This window comes from Pygocentrus nattereri, chromosome 30 (genome assembly GCF_015220715.1).
Source record: "Pygocentrus nattereri isolate fPygNat1 chromosome 30, fPygNat1.pri, whole genome shotgun sequence".
Lineage (NCBI taxonomy): Eukaryota > Metazoa > Chordata > Actinopteri > Characiformes > Serrasalmidae > Pygocentrus > Pygocentrus nattereri.
Genome location: NC_051240.1, coordinates 16,401,893 through 16,418,471, shown reverse-complemented (window position 1 = coordinate 16,418,471; position 16,579 = coordinate 16,401,893). Strand labels below are relative to the sequence as shown.

The following is a 16,579-nucleotide window of genomic DNA, read 5'->3' as shown; positions in this document are numbered from 1 at the left end:
CTGGGTAAACCAGCATGCTTTAGTCCATCTCCAGCAGCTGCTCGGTTTAGGCTACAGGCTCCGTTCTTGGCTATATTAGTGATTGGATGGGAAATTGAAGTTATGTTGTGTTACCTACTCATAAACTACGGCCAGCATGAGGAAGATCACTGTTAACCAGGATACTGAAGGTTTAGTATCATGTAGCCACATTAAGAAATCAGCAGGTATCAGAGGGAATCTTGTCTCACTGTTTGTCTCACTAACTGTATGGGTAGCCGCCTTTCCCGTTAACTGGGCTTTGGTACAGACAGCCTTTTATAAGGCATGATTAATGTGTGCTTTTTCAGTAATCAGTGAGGACAGAGATGCGAGCGAGCGAGAGAGAGAGAGAAAGACCACTCTACTTAGCCCACCCTCCATAAACCCCCAAAACCCCCCACTCCACCCTCCATACCCCCACTCAACATTACACAACTTGTGTTTACAAGTAGTTTATTAATTAGTATGACTATAATTAGAGTGATAATAATAATAATAATACTGTAACATTGCGATTATAATAACTAATATGGTTATTATTTATGCTGGTTCTTTTTATCAGAGAGAGGGGAGGTCAGTGCGAGGGAGAGAGAAGGGGAAAGAGAAAAGCAAGCAGAGAGAGAGAGAGAGAGAGAGAGAGAGAGAGAGAGAGAGAGAGAGAGAGAGAGAGATAAATGAAACAATCAATCAATTTGAAACTATTGTTTGATTTAATGCAGGGTTAATGTAATTTTTTTAAGCTGAACATAAACATTAATTAAACGTAAAAAGGCAACTGAAGTCTAAATAAGTTTAAGGAACATTAATAGCAGTTTACGGAAGAATAGAGGGATGAAGATGGCACGAATGAAAGAAACAAAGGTGCATAATAGTTATGGATGGGTAAAAAAGGAGCAGTGATCGAATAAATAATAAAAAAGTAAAAACACAAGGAGAAATGTGCGCTTGCTGTAATTCTCAAATTTAGCAGTTATTTTAATCACAATCAGATGTAGTAGACCTCACTGAAATTCTGACCCTAGTTACGGCCCCGCTCCCCACCGTGCTACAAATACTCCAAGCAGTTTAAACGGCCGTCCGAAACTTCCCTCACAGGCCGACTCAAGCCTCCATGGAAACCACAGATGTCCAGAGCAAATGATGCACTACAGAAATATTCAATTTAGGAGTAAACACGCAACCGGCCACACTGTGTGGTCTCCTGAAGCAGCAGCATCTGTGGCGTTTACACAGAATCTGGTCCAATTATCAGCATCCTTATTGGAGAACTTCACTATAAAAGACACCAATAGATCAAATGACTGTATCGTTTCCACAATCTTATTAGTTCAAAATGCAAAACAGATGCATAACTGCCTCCTTTGTCTCTACACTGAAAAGACTGAGGGGAAATTCCATTAGAAAAAAAAAGGAGAGAGGGAGAAAAAAAATAAATAAATAAAAACAGCTGACCGGTGGTCAAATCTAATTCCCACCTCTTGGGTGTGGCTGCTGCCTTAAATAACATTACAAGCTGTTCTGAGCTCCAAATACATCCAAGCGTTCAAACCCAACCTAAAGGAAAACCAACAACTGAGGGCAGAAGCTGCATAATTAGCCACTAAACGATATAAAATCCTACATTGATCTGATTAACTACGTCTTGGAAGCTGCTTGGGCCGTAATCTTGTTGTAGCATAATCAGAGCTAATGATGGACAGGAACCCCCCCCCCCCCCCAACCCCACCTCCACCTCTACCCCTACCCCCACCCCCACCCCACCCCACCACTCTCTTCCCTGCCCCGAGACCCATGTAAACGCTTCCGACAAGCAACATATTGATCGTAAGTGAAAGAAAGAGAGTGAGAGAGAGTGAGAGAGCGTCTCCTGTCACAGAGACGACTAAACCACAAGGACCAGCGGCAGCTGGAAGACCTCTGCTACGCCAGAGGCCGAGTGATCAATGCAGAGGAAGTGACATCATGGCCCCTGGGACTGCTGAGGGGGGATGCATCGTGGCAAAACAGCAGGAAGGCTGCAGCTCACAGGCTATTTTTTACCTCGGTAGGATCCGAGTCAGAGCTTGGCTATTGTTTTGGTGTCTAACTCTTGTGTCCTGTCCTGTAACAGGAACGTGGACTAAGAGACACCCCCCCCCACCACCACCCCCACCACCCCCACCACCCCCCGACTCTTGCAGCTGCATGCCACAGCTGGCGTGGCCCAGCTCCCTTACATTTCCTTAAAAGCAGCTATATGTTCATAAGCTCTTCCCCTCGTCCCTCAGAGGAGCACTTCGCTCCCTTCGCGATGCTGTAAATTAGCATCACTGGGGACAGCCAGGGCTGCAGCGGTGTCTGTCCGCAGCTGTTCCAACACTGTTGCAAAAGTGAGCTCACCCGCAACCGCAACAGCGCATGTCAGCATCGGTGCTCTAAATCACTCACAGGACAGCCTGGAGCAACATCTGAGGAGGAAAAACAGCCATTTACCAACATCGTACAGCGAGAAAAGGTAAAATAAATAATAAATAGAAAGATAAGAGAGGAGTTCCACAGCATCCACAGCAAGAGTCGCGTCTGCGAAGACGGTCCACTGTCCTGACGCAGAGCAGGAGCCAGAAGCACCACAGCAAGCCGAGGTCACAACAAAGCACTTTGTCTAAAAGCATGACATCACCAGCGTCGCCGTATCAGAATCACTGCAGTGGCATTTCCCCAGAGAAAGACATGACAGGTCGCTGTGTCAACGCAGTTATCTAAATTCAAGTCTCTGAATCTGGAGACGACACAGAGAGTTAAAGATTGAAGCAGCCTAAACAGCAGATTTCCTGATAGCGTCTCTTACGTAACATTCACAGTTAAGTCCAGTAAAAGTCAATGACTCTGATACCAGTCAGGTGACATGCTGTATCTCATCAAGAGGCCCCACTGACGAGACGCAGTTTGCTTCTGGAAGCTACTGACCAACAGCGGTGGAGTTTCTCCGTTCTGGGCGTCTTTTTCCTTTCACTCCACTACATTTCAGAGTCTAATATCCAACTTTTTCCTCCTACATTTTGAGAAATCTGTCGTTCCTTTTGGTTTCTGTGTGTATAAAAACGTAACATGTCAAAACGAAAGAAGCGCAAAGCCAGAGCACCAATCAGGGCCCAGCGGTCACTTTGTTTAGAGCTGGTTTTGACCTGTTGGTCATACCGACCCAGTGCAGCACGCGGTTCAACGTCAGCGCAGCAGCGTAAAACTTTGGGAGAGTCTGTTCAACATAAATGATGAACTAACCTAACTTTGTGTAAATAGAGCTCGATATAGAAATATGTCCACATATGCAGTCGAGACTGACGCGGCTTTTTTCTGAATTTCTACAAACACCATTTCATTTTATAGTAAATGAGTTTGGGCTGGTTTATGTTTATGAACAGACGCCTACAGATCAACATAGTAAAGGAGCTCATCTGTGATCCTGAGTTTAAAGCCAGTTTTTATTCAACTTGGAACTAAGTTGCATTAAATTACTTCATCTTTTAGTACTTTTACTTTTGGTACTTAAGTACATTTGAAGGCAAGTACTTTAGTACTTTTACTCAAGTGGAGGAATTCTACTTTTACTGGGGTAATACTTTACCTTCCAAAAGGGCTTCCTACAAGAAAGCACACCCACTGAAAGGTGAAGCCTGAACGAATAAAGCACTACCTTATGCTTGCGAGTGTTTATCGAAGTTATTTTTCACACCAAGTGTGGGTGTAAGAAAACAGTGCATACTTGGCAGATAGGAGAGCGAACTCTTCCCATTTAGCTGGACCCACATTGGATTTCCTCGTGGAACTGGACCAACAGGTGGATCCTCCTCCATTCTAGCCAGTGAGACAGCTTTATCAGCATCGCTCACTCACGCCACAACAGCCTCTTTTAGTCAGAGACACACTTTTCACACCTTACACTTCCTGGGGTGTCAAATAACTGGTGTGAACCAAGATGCGTGAAGAGACTGGGCTCAGACGCTGGACGTTTCTCAAATTCCTTCAACGAGAACCTTCACTTATCTCCACTTTGACATGCTAAACATGGCACAGCCAAACGATACCAAGTATCAAACTGATATCAGCAATAAAAACGCTGAATCGGACAAAGACTGAAAACAAAGAAAAGAAACTGATCCAAAACGAATGTAGCCTCAAATGACACACCTATATCATGTGATCTGATGGAATTAGGTGTTTATTTCCTTCCTTGATGCAGCAGAGTGTTTGGGAAGTTTAAATATAGAAGCTTACTTTTATAAACTCCTCTTAAGTGAAGCGCTAATAGCTTTTAAAGACATATCAACATTGGCTGATACTAAGGCACAATCCCATTCCTTATTTTTAGTTGAAATCTTCCTCTATGAAAAGGGACCCTCCAAATAACAAGAGCATTACTTCACTAACAGCTACTAGTGCTGGGGTGCGGCAATTATCATCGTTCACCGCTAATTATTCAGTGATATGAAGTTGAAGCCAGATACCCACCGGCTTCTTGTTTGCATTTTCCCGTTCCACCTTAAATGACGCAGCAGTTCTGATGCCTCAGGCGCCAGAATGCAACTGCTGCACCAGTTAATGCGGAACGGGAAATCAAACAAATTTTTTAATGCTTGTTATGAAGAAAATGACCATAATACACTGAAAAGACACTAAACTGAAAAAATACAATGGTTATCAGAAATTATAACCACATGTGTGGGTTTCCTTGGGGTTTTTTCTTCATAATTGGAGTGAGTATCTGAAAAACCTGTTTAGGAAAGTAGGATTGTGCCAATCCCAGCCAAGCAAAAGGCCCTGGTAAAGACTGTTGTGTAAAGTCAGATGTTACGCGAGTGCATCTAAGACGATCATGTGTCAAGGTGTAGTCTCGATCCAGAGTACCTATACGCACCATGTAAAACCAAACCCAGCCACAGCGACTGTGGCTCCAATAGTTAATTAGCAGAGTGCCTCGATGCGAGGGTTGGGACATTATATAAACACCCATCACGCATCTCAAATTTCAGGGAAGCACAGCGTTGATTAAAGGGCTAAAAGACGGAAGAATAAAACCGCCAGCAGAACGATGGTGCGAATTCACTTCTGCTTTTTTTTCCCTCTTCTATCTGGGAAAGAACAAATCACTATTCAGCTCAGGCAGAGAACTCTTGGTCTCTCACCACCCACACACAGAACATCCAGCACAGAAAGGCTGGGAGAGCGAGAAGAGGACAGAGAAGGAAGAAGCCCTGCTACAAACTCTCTGTATTCATCCTAGCCTTGTCTGCACCACCCTTTCATCCTTGCTCTTTCAAATCAACTTAAACTTCCTCTCCTTTATGGCCAGAAGACCACAAAATCCCTCTCTTTCTTTTACTGTATCTCAACCAATGCAAAATCTTTCACAACAGCACCAGGGTCCTTGCCTCAATAGAATAAGAATAGAGTATAGAAGAATAGAACTAGGAAAGCAACAGATCTCGTAACTAAAGGAGGCGGTTAGGTCCTTTAATCACCAGCCATACTGCTTATTGTACATCTGTGCTCAGAGCTCTTCAATGCCACCTTTTTGGGCACGATGCAATCTAGTTAATCCCTGAACCTAGTCTAGACGTAGCAGGCTATTTGGCATATGGACCCCCCATATGTGCCCCCGCTCCTCTGTCTCTCCCCTGGCCTCAGCTTCCAGTCTCAATGGATGTGCTTGAGGGCTTCCTAATTAAATATAAACAGATATACGGTCTCTTTGCTGCAGCTCCTCTGTGCGCCAATGCAATTTCAGCAGAACACTGACCGCAAAGCTGACCCTACGGGGTACACTGCAGAGAAAAGCATAAATCTTAAAGACAAAAAAAAAGGATGTGTAAAAGCAGTGGACTGACGACGCAGGACGCGAGGAAATTCTGAAGACGGAGGGTTACGAAACTGCAGCCAGGGATTCGGCCACTGTGTTCTGTAGGGAGCGATGGGTGATGTATCCCTGCCCGGATGTGCTTAATGAACCACACGGACGGCTGCCAACTGCCTTTCCCTAATGGTGCCCTCCAGGCAGGCTTGGTGGGAGGGGCTGCCTTTTCACTCAGCATCCCTATCTGCATGACGCTCCTGCTGATTGGGGGACACTAGTACCGTCGTCATGCAAAAGTCACTCCGACCCTCGCGTCAGTCTGACAGGTCGCCTTTAAAGAAAGCCAGAGACGACGGCACCTAACAAGGCGCTCTGCATCTAAATTTGAATGGGTCATAACATATCAGCTAACCTTCTGCAGGAACAGTAAAAACCCCTTCAGGGTGCAACAATAACGACTGCCCGAATGCCCGGGGCAATTAAAACGCAACGTCGGGACGGCAGCACAAAAGACATCTTGCTGACAGAACAACGCAACTGAGGAAATTCACTTTAATATCCTCGCTGTCCAAAGAAAACCATGCATCTCCGTTTTTGTCGATTTTTATTTTCCTACATCATTTCAACTCACCAGCTGTTCTTTATGGTGTGAGAAAGTTTCGTGATGGTGGGACAAATAGAAATGCTCCAAACTCACCTGGTATAAAAACCTTTTTACATTAATTTACATTAAAAATGAGAGAGATTTTGCTCTCACCTATAAATGCACTACTTTGGAAATACTCATTTTTCTTTGGACAGCAACGATATACACTCATCGGCCACTTTATTAGGTTCAGTTGCTTGTCAACACAAATAGCTAATCAGCCAATCACACGGCCGCAACTCAATGCATTTAGGCATGTAGAGGTGGTCAAGACAACTTGCTGAAGTGCAGACCGAGCATCAGAACGGGGAAGAAAGGGGATTTAAGGGACTTTGAACGTGGCGTGGTTGTTGGTGCCAGACGGGCTGGTCTGAGTATTTCAGAAACTGCTGATCTACTGGGATTTTATTATGAATGGGCAGACTGGTTCCAGATGATAGAAAGGCAACAGTAACTCAAATAACCAACCAAAGTCTCTGAGGAACGTTTCCAACACCTTGTTGAAAGTCTGCCATGAAGAATTAAGACAGTTCTGAAGGCAAAAGGGGGTCCAGCCTTTTACTATATTACTTTTACTGTGTACCAAATAAAGTGGCAGGTGAGTGTATAACCCACCGCATATCTAGTCAAAACAAGCCAATGGTATTATTTGTTGACGTGAGAGCAAAACCGAGATTGGGAAGCAAAGTGAGTCCGCAGATTATTTCCCCTTAGTACCTGAGATGCTCTGTAATGTTTGTAGGAAATATCCTAACAAGGCACATAAAAGTGGTTCTTTTGTCAGTACTACTCAACTTTCAGAAAACAGGTGTCTGAGTGGCAGAACAAGCCTCTGTGTCACATGCAGGTATAGCAGCGAAAAAGCCAACAGTGCATCAGGGCCACTCGACATGCTGAAAACCTCATATCTCCAAAACGGTAACTTTACAGAAGAAGGAAAAACTACTCTACCTCATTTTGGTCCGTTTCTTTTGGTCCATTCCTCATTAAACTTACACACAGCGTAAAGGATAACAAGCATTTTCAAATTATGTCAAAAACTGAAAAACAAGGTTTTCTTCCGACACCAGCGATATGATGGATAAAACAAGCCTTGATTGTCATTTCTGCTACATTCAAGTGCAAATCAATACAACACAGTGCAGGCAATACAGTACAATAAATACAAAAGACTCACAATAAATAGAAAACAGGACACGGGCAGTACACGGTACTGGGAGTGTGCAGAGTTGAGCAAGGGAAGACGTAACAAACTATAAGTTATTAGTAAATTTGCAGATGGCCTATCATATAAGAGCATACCCATCACTCAGGTAGCATCCAGAGAACAGAGTATTTGGTTGATACAGTAATTCTACAAACTCACGTCGTTGAAGTGTTGTTACAGTATTCAGATCTACAGTCATATTAAATGTATGCATTTCAGTGAAACGCAGTAATTATATTTAAATACAGCGTTTCAGACGTGACCTGGAACTGTAAGAAGTGTGAATGATCAGTGAAGCAGATCCCAAGCTGAACAAGTTGGTCACAACAGCACACCACATGGTGAAAAGGGACAAACCTCTTACTGACCATCCCCATGAGACAGACCTTCTGCATTTAATGTATTTAAATAGCAGCTCTGTTAAAAACGTTGCGCAAGTCATCAGGTTTACTATGGTGATCTACAGTGTTTGATGGGAATCTGATCAGAAAGAGCTCCAATCGTCCTGCTTTATTACCATTCTGGCTGAGGTCTATACTGATGCCAGCACAAGAGACCTTGAAGGGGTCTTCTTCCCCCCTGCTGAACAGGCAGTAGTGCTAGTGTATCGACCTATAGGCCCGTCACTGAACCTCTGACGCTGCATTTACACGGATACGGCATGTCGACGGACGTGAACGCACTCCCCCTCTTCAGCTGGCCGCATGCAGCCGTTAACAAAATGTTCCCTGCGTCATCCAATTAAACCGCGCATTAATAAAAGTGCTGATTCTCTAATAATCACAAAAAACATTGTATGTCATTACAAATTTAAAATATGTAGGTTTAAAACTGTTTGGAGCTTTTCCTGCCTGCTCCACCAGAACATCTGAATACAAAGCGAATGTTTCGTACTCTGTGTTGCGAACACTTATCACGCAAACACCAGCTGTCTTCTGACTGGACAGACGCACTGCGTTGGCCGGATTAATCTGCATAAAGATCAGCTCGGCTCAACTTTTTCCGCCGCACCGCATCCCCCAGACGCGGCGGACCCGTCACGCGCAGTGCGGTTACGTCTGGCGGAACCGACGCATTCAATCGAAAACAAAAGGAGTATGTTGTGGTGTGTCGAGGCGCCAGAGCAGTGTAAACTACTAAAACGCAGCCTGAGTCACCATCATGATGATCTCCATGGACAATCCACACCTCATCCACATCAACACTCACTCTAATCTTACTGCACCTTCAATCCAGCAGATCTTTACTGACATCAGATATAGACTGATATCCTGTTCATGTTCTATGCTGTATAAACTGGAGGATTTCTATATCAATATTCTATCCCGTGTAACTGCATCTAATTTATTATCTACCTCAGACTCACCAACTGTATGTGTACAACAGTACGTATAGCTTCATTTCATAACTCATTACTGTACAACTGTACACAGAAAAAAGTGCAATACTAGTGTATATATCGCTGCTGTCGGAAGAAAACCTTGTAACTCCATTTTGGACATTTTTCAGTTTTTGATGTAATTTGAAAATTGCTTGTTATTCTTAACATTGTGTGTAAATTTCATGACGAATGGACCAAAAGAAACGGACTGAATTTACTGGTTCCATTGACTTACATTAAAAGTAAAGCAGGTTTTTTCCTATTATTACTATTTTGGAGATATGAGGTTTTCTTCCGACAGCAGCTATTTATATATATACACACACACAGTACGACTCTTATGAAACCTTTGCTTATTTACAGCAAAAAAATAAAAGTTCAGTGATATACTATACAGTAGATTTTAAGAATGAATCATCTTAAATACACATATTAGCTTATATGTACTTATTTAGATTTGCGTAACACTTTAAAATACCAAATAAGATTTGTTCAGGACAGCGAACTTTCAGGTTGCTTGTCGAACTGGGCAAGTTGGGAGGAAAAAAGTTAACATTGAAACCTGCCCTTTTTTCAAGCCTCATCATCATTTGGCAGAGGAAAAAAAAAAAAAACATACATACAATCACAAACAACATATGTGACAAATAAAATATGTTTTTCTGAGCATATGAGATATCAGTACTTAAAGAAGACTGGACTACTGCATGGTATATTAAACAGAGAACACAATAAAGCCTGTATAATTGGATTAAATGCAGCTCGGGATATGAAACGCTGAATAAAAATCACTGTATCTACACTGTTTTTGATGTAGAAAGTACTGTGTAAAACTATGAGACCAGTCTCCATGTCCTTAATTCATTTCCAGTCAAAGTTTTTCATGAAAAACATTTCTGATGGGATTAGATATGCAGTAATCCATCTGCATAGGAAAGGAGAAGGTCAAAGAAAAATAAGCGAATATACAAACTTCTAAAACTGCACACGTTCCAAAAAGACTACTAAATATTAAAAATATGACCTCCTAACAATCATGCAAGACGTGGTAGACCAGCAAAACTGTCAGAATCAGATAAACAGCACGTGAAACTTTCATCTTTAAGAGTCAGAAGATAAATGAAGCCCCATCTTGCTTCAGAGCTAAAAAAAAGAAAATCCACGTGTTTCTGTCCATCCTTCACTGCGAGAAGCTGCTGGTGCTCTTAGAACAACAGACTGGCCACTGAAAAGCCCAGACCTTGATATCACTGACTGTGTTTGGGATTTCTTGGATTGAAAACGCAACCAACTTCTAAGACTGAACTTCGGAGATGCGTTAAAAAAAAAAAAAAAGTCCCTGCAGCTTTCACAAGTTTCATGAAATGGAAAAAAGAAACGGAGCTGTAAAAATTAATAACGGAGACATCAGGAACCTGGACTTGCTGATCATTTTTGATTGGAAATTAAATAAATGAACGAGCGTTCTCCGACTCCTGCACGCTACTGCATGCACATGTATTGAGATATTTTTTGATAAAATGAGGCACTGGACATTTTTATCTGATCCAACTTGAAAACCTCCGAAAAAATAAAGACGGTGATACTTATGCATCACGAAAACTTCTCCACATGTCATATTACATATTTCGCCATATAATTTTGGAGCAGACGGGAACAGCATTACAGCGAGTTGTGTAAACCTGCCTTGTCGTCTTGTGGGTCTAAACGAGCTTGAGAGGAACGAAGGGCATAAAGAAGATGATTGCATGCCACCATCATCTGCTGGACCAGGTGGCAAACTGCAGGATGCCCTTGCACTGATTTACTGGGCTCCGAAAAAGTAAAAATCCCCAGCTAATCCAAGAGATCTGATTCATGTTGCTTTGGGGGCGGGGGGGGGGGGGGGGGGGGGGGGGGGGGGGTTTAATGCCACCGTTTTCACCATACGCTCTCACCATGTGGCCACTGCATGAGAGACAACTTCACATGGCTTCCTGAGAACAAATACCCTGTTAATACCACAGCATATTTCATAAAACCAGCCTCGTCCAGCTGTGATATGGACTTGTACAAAGCCTATTTCACTGCACAAGGCCACAGTTTATATGCTAATAAACGCCCTTTATCCAGCATCGCTGGGATGCATGTCTGGGAGTTCACATGCGTGCTTTGCATACAAAAGGCTGCGGCCTACATGCATAGGTTATGCTGTGGTGAGGGTCAGCTCGGCAGGCCTCCCGGAAGAAGAAGACTGAATCAGCAGGGAACAACGGGCGCACTGCACAATGTCGGATCACTCTAATATATAAAGACAGACGCGCTCCTGACATCAGCATCTCGGGACGATGCAAAGCCTGGCAAGGTTGCGTAATCGCTAAAACCACTGTTTAAAAGCTTCTCCTGCTTCAATGCAGCAATCAGCCGATTGCATAATTGCTCTTCTCCTGTCCCTTTGCGCTCCCTCTCATCCCATTTAATACTCTATTTCCAGTATTTTGGCTCTCTGCCCCTCTATCCACTTGTCACTCAACTACTTTCATCTTTCCGTCATTTTTCTTGTTCACTCCCTATCCACCCACTCCGTCTTCCTCGCTCTTCGAGCATGTCTGTCTCTAAACATCAACCAGTCCAATTCATTTCATTTGAACTCTGACAATTCTTGTGGGTCAGAGATCAGAGGGCGTGTCCTGTATCAGTTTTCAGCTGGGATTTGCCATCTGTCACACTCAAGGGTCAGAGAGGAGCCACTCAAGGTACCATAAAACTACATGTGAGCCTGCACAATCACCGTTTTGCCCTGAAATCTGATAAATATTGCACTGTAAACTGCATATATCATAGAAAAATACCTTTCATATCTTTTTTGAATGAAAAGAGTTCGACGCACTATGTAAACACCATTAAAGTCTGAATGCACCATCAGTGCATTCAGTCAATACACATGAACTGAGCTGAAAAATGAGCCTACTATGAATCCGTCGTTCTGTGACGTCAATAAATACATTCATGTATTTATGCCCATGTTTAGCTCCGTCCATTCAAGCTGAGGTTATATGAAGTGTTTCAGCTCGGGGCTGCCGACTTCATCCATGTGCATCAGTCTTAAAGGCACCGCCAGTTTAACTCAGGCTCAAACAAAGGCTTGAAAATTGTCAGGTATAGATGAATCATCAGTTTTTTGGTGACATAAAACAATGCAAATGTAATAAATGGACTTGTAGAATGTAACATAGGATGGACAACGTAGGATATGTGTAAAACCCACATTTCCGGCCCTCTCGATTCCACCCAGAAGACAACACTTCAGCAGGCGCACATTATCAAAGAGAAATTAGATTACAGTCTCCACTGTCGGGAGCAAGCCGAGCTCAGGCCTGTTCGAATAAGGGGGTGTGGTGGTTGCGACAGGTTGCCTCTGTCAGGCCTGATCCTTCTACATGCCCGAGCAGGCTAAGTCCCATTCCCCACTCCCCATTCCCCATTCCCCATAGCCTACCATACCTACACTTTAACTGGGGTCAAATGCTCGCTCACCCACCCTCCAAGCTCTGACACAAGGTCTGAAAATGACCACCCACCCAGAAAGCCAGGATTATTGACGAACTGAATAAGCCACAGCGAATACAGACAACTACAGATTTCAGTAAGGTTAATGCACGCTGACTCCAAGCACACTGCTTGGAAAGCCTGTGTGTACAAAGTACACAAACGCTTTGACTACAGCAGCAGACAAGCGCAGATATGGCCTTGGTGGTTGGTATAGCGTGGTGGTTTACACCTCTGCCTTCTACAGCGTAGACTCCCAACACCGCCTTGGCCTGTAAGCCGCTCTGAATATTGTAAATGTAAATATTGGAAAAGCTCAAATCATAAACAGCCCAGCTATATCATTATTGCCTCCTTTCAAAACCCCTTTGCAAATTTCCTGGACATTCCCTGCTAATCTGAGCTCTTCACAAATGAGCGGTTATAAAAACAGAGACAATATTCCTCCTTAAGTTGCACGCTGGAGAAACCGAGACAAATCATTTGACGTTTAAGTGATTCAAACCAGAAGAAGAAGTGCTGAATCTTTCATATATTACACAAAACCAAGTTTGCAACAGATGTAGACCTCGAAAGTGTGCGGAGAGAAGATGCAAGGGTGAACAAGGTGCAACTCCCATATGGTTTAACATCTGCCCAGCTGCATCAGAGCGTCAGGCCAAACTGGAGGTTCACTATTATCTGAACGCCCTTCACAGGAGAGTGTGTGACAAACGTCGTGAGAAATGAGCCACAAGGAAACAAGCGCGTAACGTTACTAAGCAAACAGGCCTCCTGAAAACAATGAGCTGCATCCAAAACCACGCGAACGGACGCAGCCCGTGAATCACGTCAGGGAGTATCGTTAAATAATCGCGGTTATCAAAGCCGCATAAACTTTTCTTTCTATTTTTTTTTTAACTCTCACCTTCGATGGCAATGACGTGCTCCCGGATCTGGTTCTGCAGCAGAGGCTCATCGACCCGCTCCAGCAGCTCGTAAATGGAGTAGATGTTGGGATGGACGGACTCGAACCTCTGGATCTCAGCCCTGATCGCTGCCGAATTCGCGAGGTGCTGCTGGTAGTTCATCTCGGCGGATCGCGCTCCTTTGCTCGGCGAAGGGACAGCGGGTTTGTTTACATGCGCTGCGTGACGGATCCCTGCCGCACGGATTAAGCCATCCCCCGGCGAGCCTGAAACGAATCTGAATTAACGGCTGCAGCCGCCGGAGAGGGAAATGCGAGGCTTAGCTAGCGGTTTGTCAGCCGAGCAGGCGGCTAACGAACGAGCTAACAGCGGCTTCCAGCGGCGGTCGAGCGGCAGTAACGTCTCCACGGAGAAGTGAGGGAGGACGGCGGACGGAGGCTGGGAGCTCGCCCGATGTGGAACCGCGGCTGGAGCGACAGTGGGAGGCGGTGAGCTGGGCACAGTTTCCCCATATCCTCCGCTCCGCCTCCGGAGCAGGGAAAGGAAATAATAATAACAATAATAAGAATATTAATAATAATAATAACACACAAAAACCGCGAATCACCGAGTGTTTGTCATAGCTGGCTAACAGGCTAGCTAACAAGTTGAGGGGACAGATAAGAACAACAGGCCCGCTCAGCCGCTCAGTCTGAGGAGAAAAAGTACACGCGGCCGGCTCCAGCCCTCCTCACGGTTCTCCGCACACCGTCCCCGTTCAAAGTAAGGCGAAAAATACGCGGAACAGCCCGGGAAAGAGCGGCGAACTGGCTCGGCTTCCCTCCGTCGCTAGCGGGCTTTAGCCACCGCAGTCAGTCAGTCAGTCCGCTCGCGCTCTCTCTCTTCGCGCTCGCGCTGGCCGACGACAGTCCCTAAAGCTCGTCTCTCTGGCGCGGACCCGCGCGCTGCCACGGGACACGTATCCCTGTCCTCGACGCGCTTCCCACTTATGCCTCCGTCGGCGCGCGTTCCCCTCCGTTCCTCCCGCGGCGCGCTCCTCTCCCGGCCGTATCCTTCTCAAACATCATTGCGCGTGCTCGAGCCCCGGGACGCTTCCCTGCTGGACAAGACGTCGAACGGCGAATGCTGCTTGCAGTGCGCACGTAGCGACGCAGGGGGCGCGCTCGTGTACAGACGCGGCTCTCTTGATCCGAGCGTTGCCGTGCGAGTGTTTCTCAAAGGAGACGTCCACCGATGTTCCGAAATTTTCCGCGCAATTCAGAGTGGCCCTTTTGCCCTGTTCTTCAGTGGTCAGGACCCCCATGGACCCTCACAGAGCAGGTGCTATGTGGGTGCTGGGTCATTCTCAGCACTGCAGCGACACTGACGTAGTGGTGTGTTAGTGTGTGAGCGCTCGTCACTGACTTTACATCTACAAGGTGGACCGACGAGGTAGGGGCGTCTAATAGAGTGGACGGTGAGTGGACACAGTGTTTAAAAACTCCAGCAGCACTGCTGTGTCTGATCCACTCGCACCAGCGCAGCACACACTAACACACCACCACCACGTCAGTGTTACTGCAGTGCTGAGGATGATCCACTAGCCAAGTAGTATCTGTCTATCTGTCTGTCTACCACCATTTATGCAGAACAACATATGTGTTATTAAAAAAATCTAAAAAAGAGGAATATGTAGGTCCACTGGTCATTTTGGATAGAAAGGAAATTTGAATTGTTAAGTTTCTTCACAAAGCAGCTCTTCATATCAGACGACTTTGTTCATGTCTCACTGAATTAATTATTCATAAATGTGGAAAAATCAGTAGAAATGCTGCATAAGGCTGGTGCGGTGGTGCCCAGCTCCAGTAATGCAGTCCATTTGCACAGTCTGATCATAATGTTGCATGTTTTATCCATAATGTTTTAAAGTATATTCTAGATTTTGATGTGTTTAAGTGCTGAAATGTGCAATGTGTAGGTGCATTTGTATATAATACCCAAAAGGTTTAACTCTCAGTTCAAGCCGAGTCAGAAACTGGGAAAAATCTATTTACCTACTTGCAAAGGTGGAAAACAAGTGGGGAAAACTTGGGATCCCAGATGATGCCTGCGTTCAACAAATGTAATGTATAAAGCAGTGATGTATAGTGTGTGGTTAGTGTAGTGGTTAACACCTCTGCCTTGTAGACTGGGGTTCAAACCCCCACCAAGGTAAGCACCCTACACTATACCAATAAGAGTCCTTGGGCAAGACTCCTAACACCACCTTGGCCTACCTGTGTAAAATGATCAAACTGTAAGTCGCTCTGAATAAGAGCGTCAGCCAAACGCCGTACATGTGTATTGGCTGTGCATGTGAAACAAATACACCTGATGTATACTCTGTGGGACTTTGTTCACATATTTCACATCTATGTGCTTATTGAATGGAATTGAATTCAGAATTATCAGCCAACTTTCACCAGCACACTGTGAAATTAGACCTCCGCATTTAACCCATCTGTGCAGTGAAACAGCCACGTACACACACTAGTGAACACACACTAGGGGGCAGTGAGCACGCTTGCCTGGAGCGGTGGGCAGCCCTATCCACGGCGCCCAGGGAGCAGTTGGGGGTTAGGTGTCTTGCTCAAGGGCACTTCAGTCATGGACTGTCAGCCGAAGGGATCAAACCAGCAACATTCCGGTCACAGGGCTGGTTTCCTAACGTCCAGCCCACGACTGCCCCCATTATTATTATAACACAGGAAAAGCCGAATACATGTATTTCCTATTTAACCGTATGGTGTATATACAACCTTCCAATGAGGAACGCAGCATAAATGTTCCAGAAAATCTAGTCCCCCACATGAGATCACTCACCTTCTTTCGTAAGAGAGTATTTCACTACATACTAGGGTTCAATATGAGACTCAACCACAAGCCTTTTTGAGCTGAATCAGCTGTATTAGAGCAGGAAAAACAAGGAGTACAGGAGTTGAGAAATACCATCTAGTGCATATGCACACAGGCAGGGAGCAACATGGGACGTGCTCGACTACTGCAATACATATACTAGTATACAAAACAGGCTTGCTAG

General features: G+C 44.8%; 1 protein-coding gene across 2 annotated transcripts in view; it reads right to left on the bottom strand.

The window, feature by feature from the left end:
* agap1 (ArfGAP with GTPase domain, ankyrin repeat and PH domain 1) overlaps positions 1 to 14,654 on the bottom strand; it is a 234,420-nt gene extending 219,766 nt beyond the window's left edge. Inside the window, exon 1 of one of the 2 annotated variants that reach the window (XM_017714945.2) lies at positions 13,521 to 14,654. In XM_017714945.2, coding sequence (XP_017570434.1) covers positions 13,521 to 13,683 — 163 coding nt within the window. In that variant the 5' untranslated portion in view covers positions 13,684 to 14,654. The remainder of the gene's footprint in view (positions 1 to 13,520) is intronic. The other variant, XM_037536619.1, reaches the window with a different exon arrangement.
* Positions 14,655 to 16,579: the final 1,925 nt, after the last annotated feature.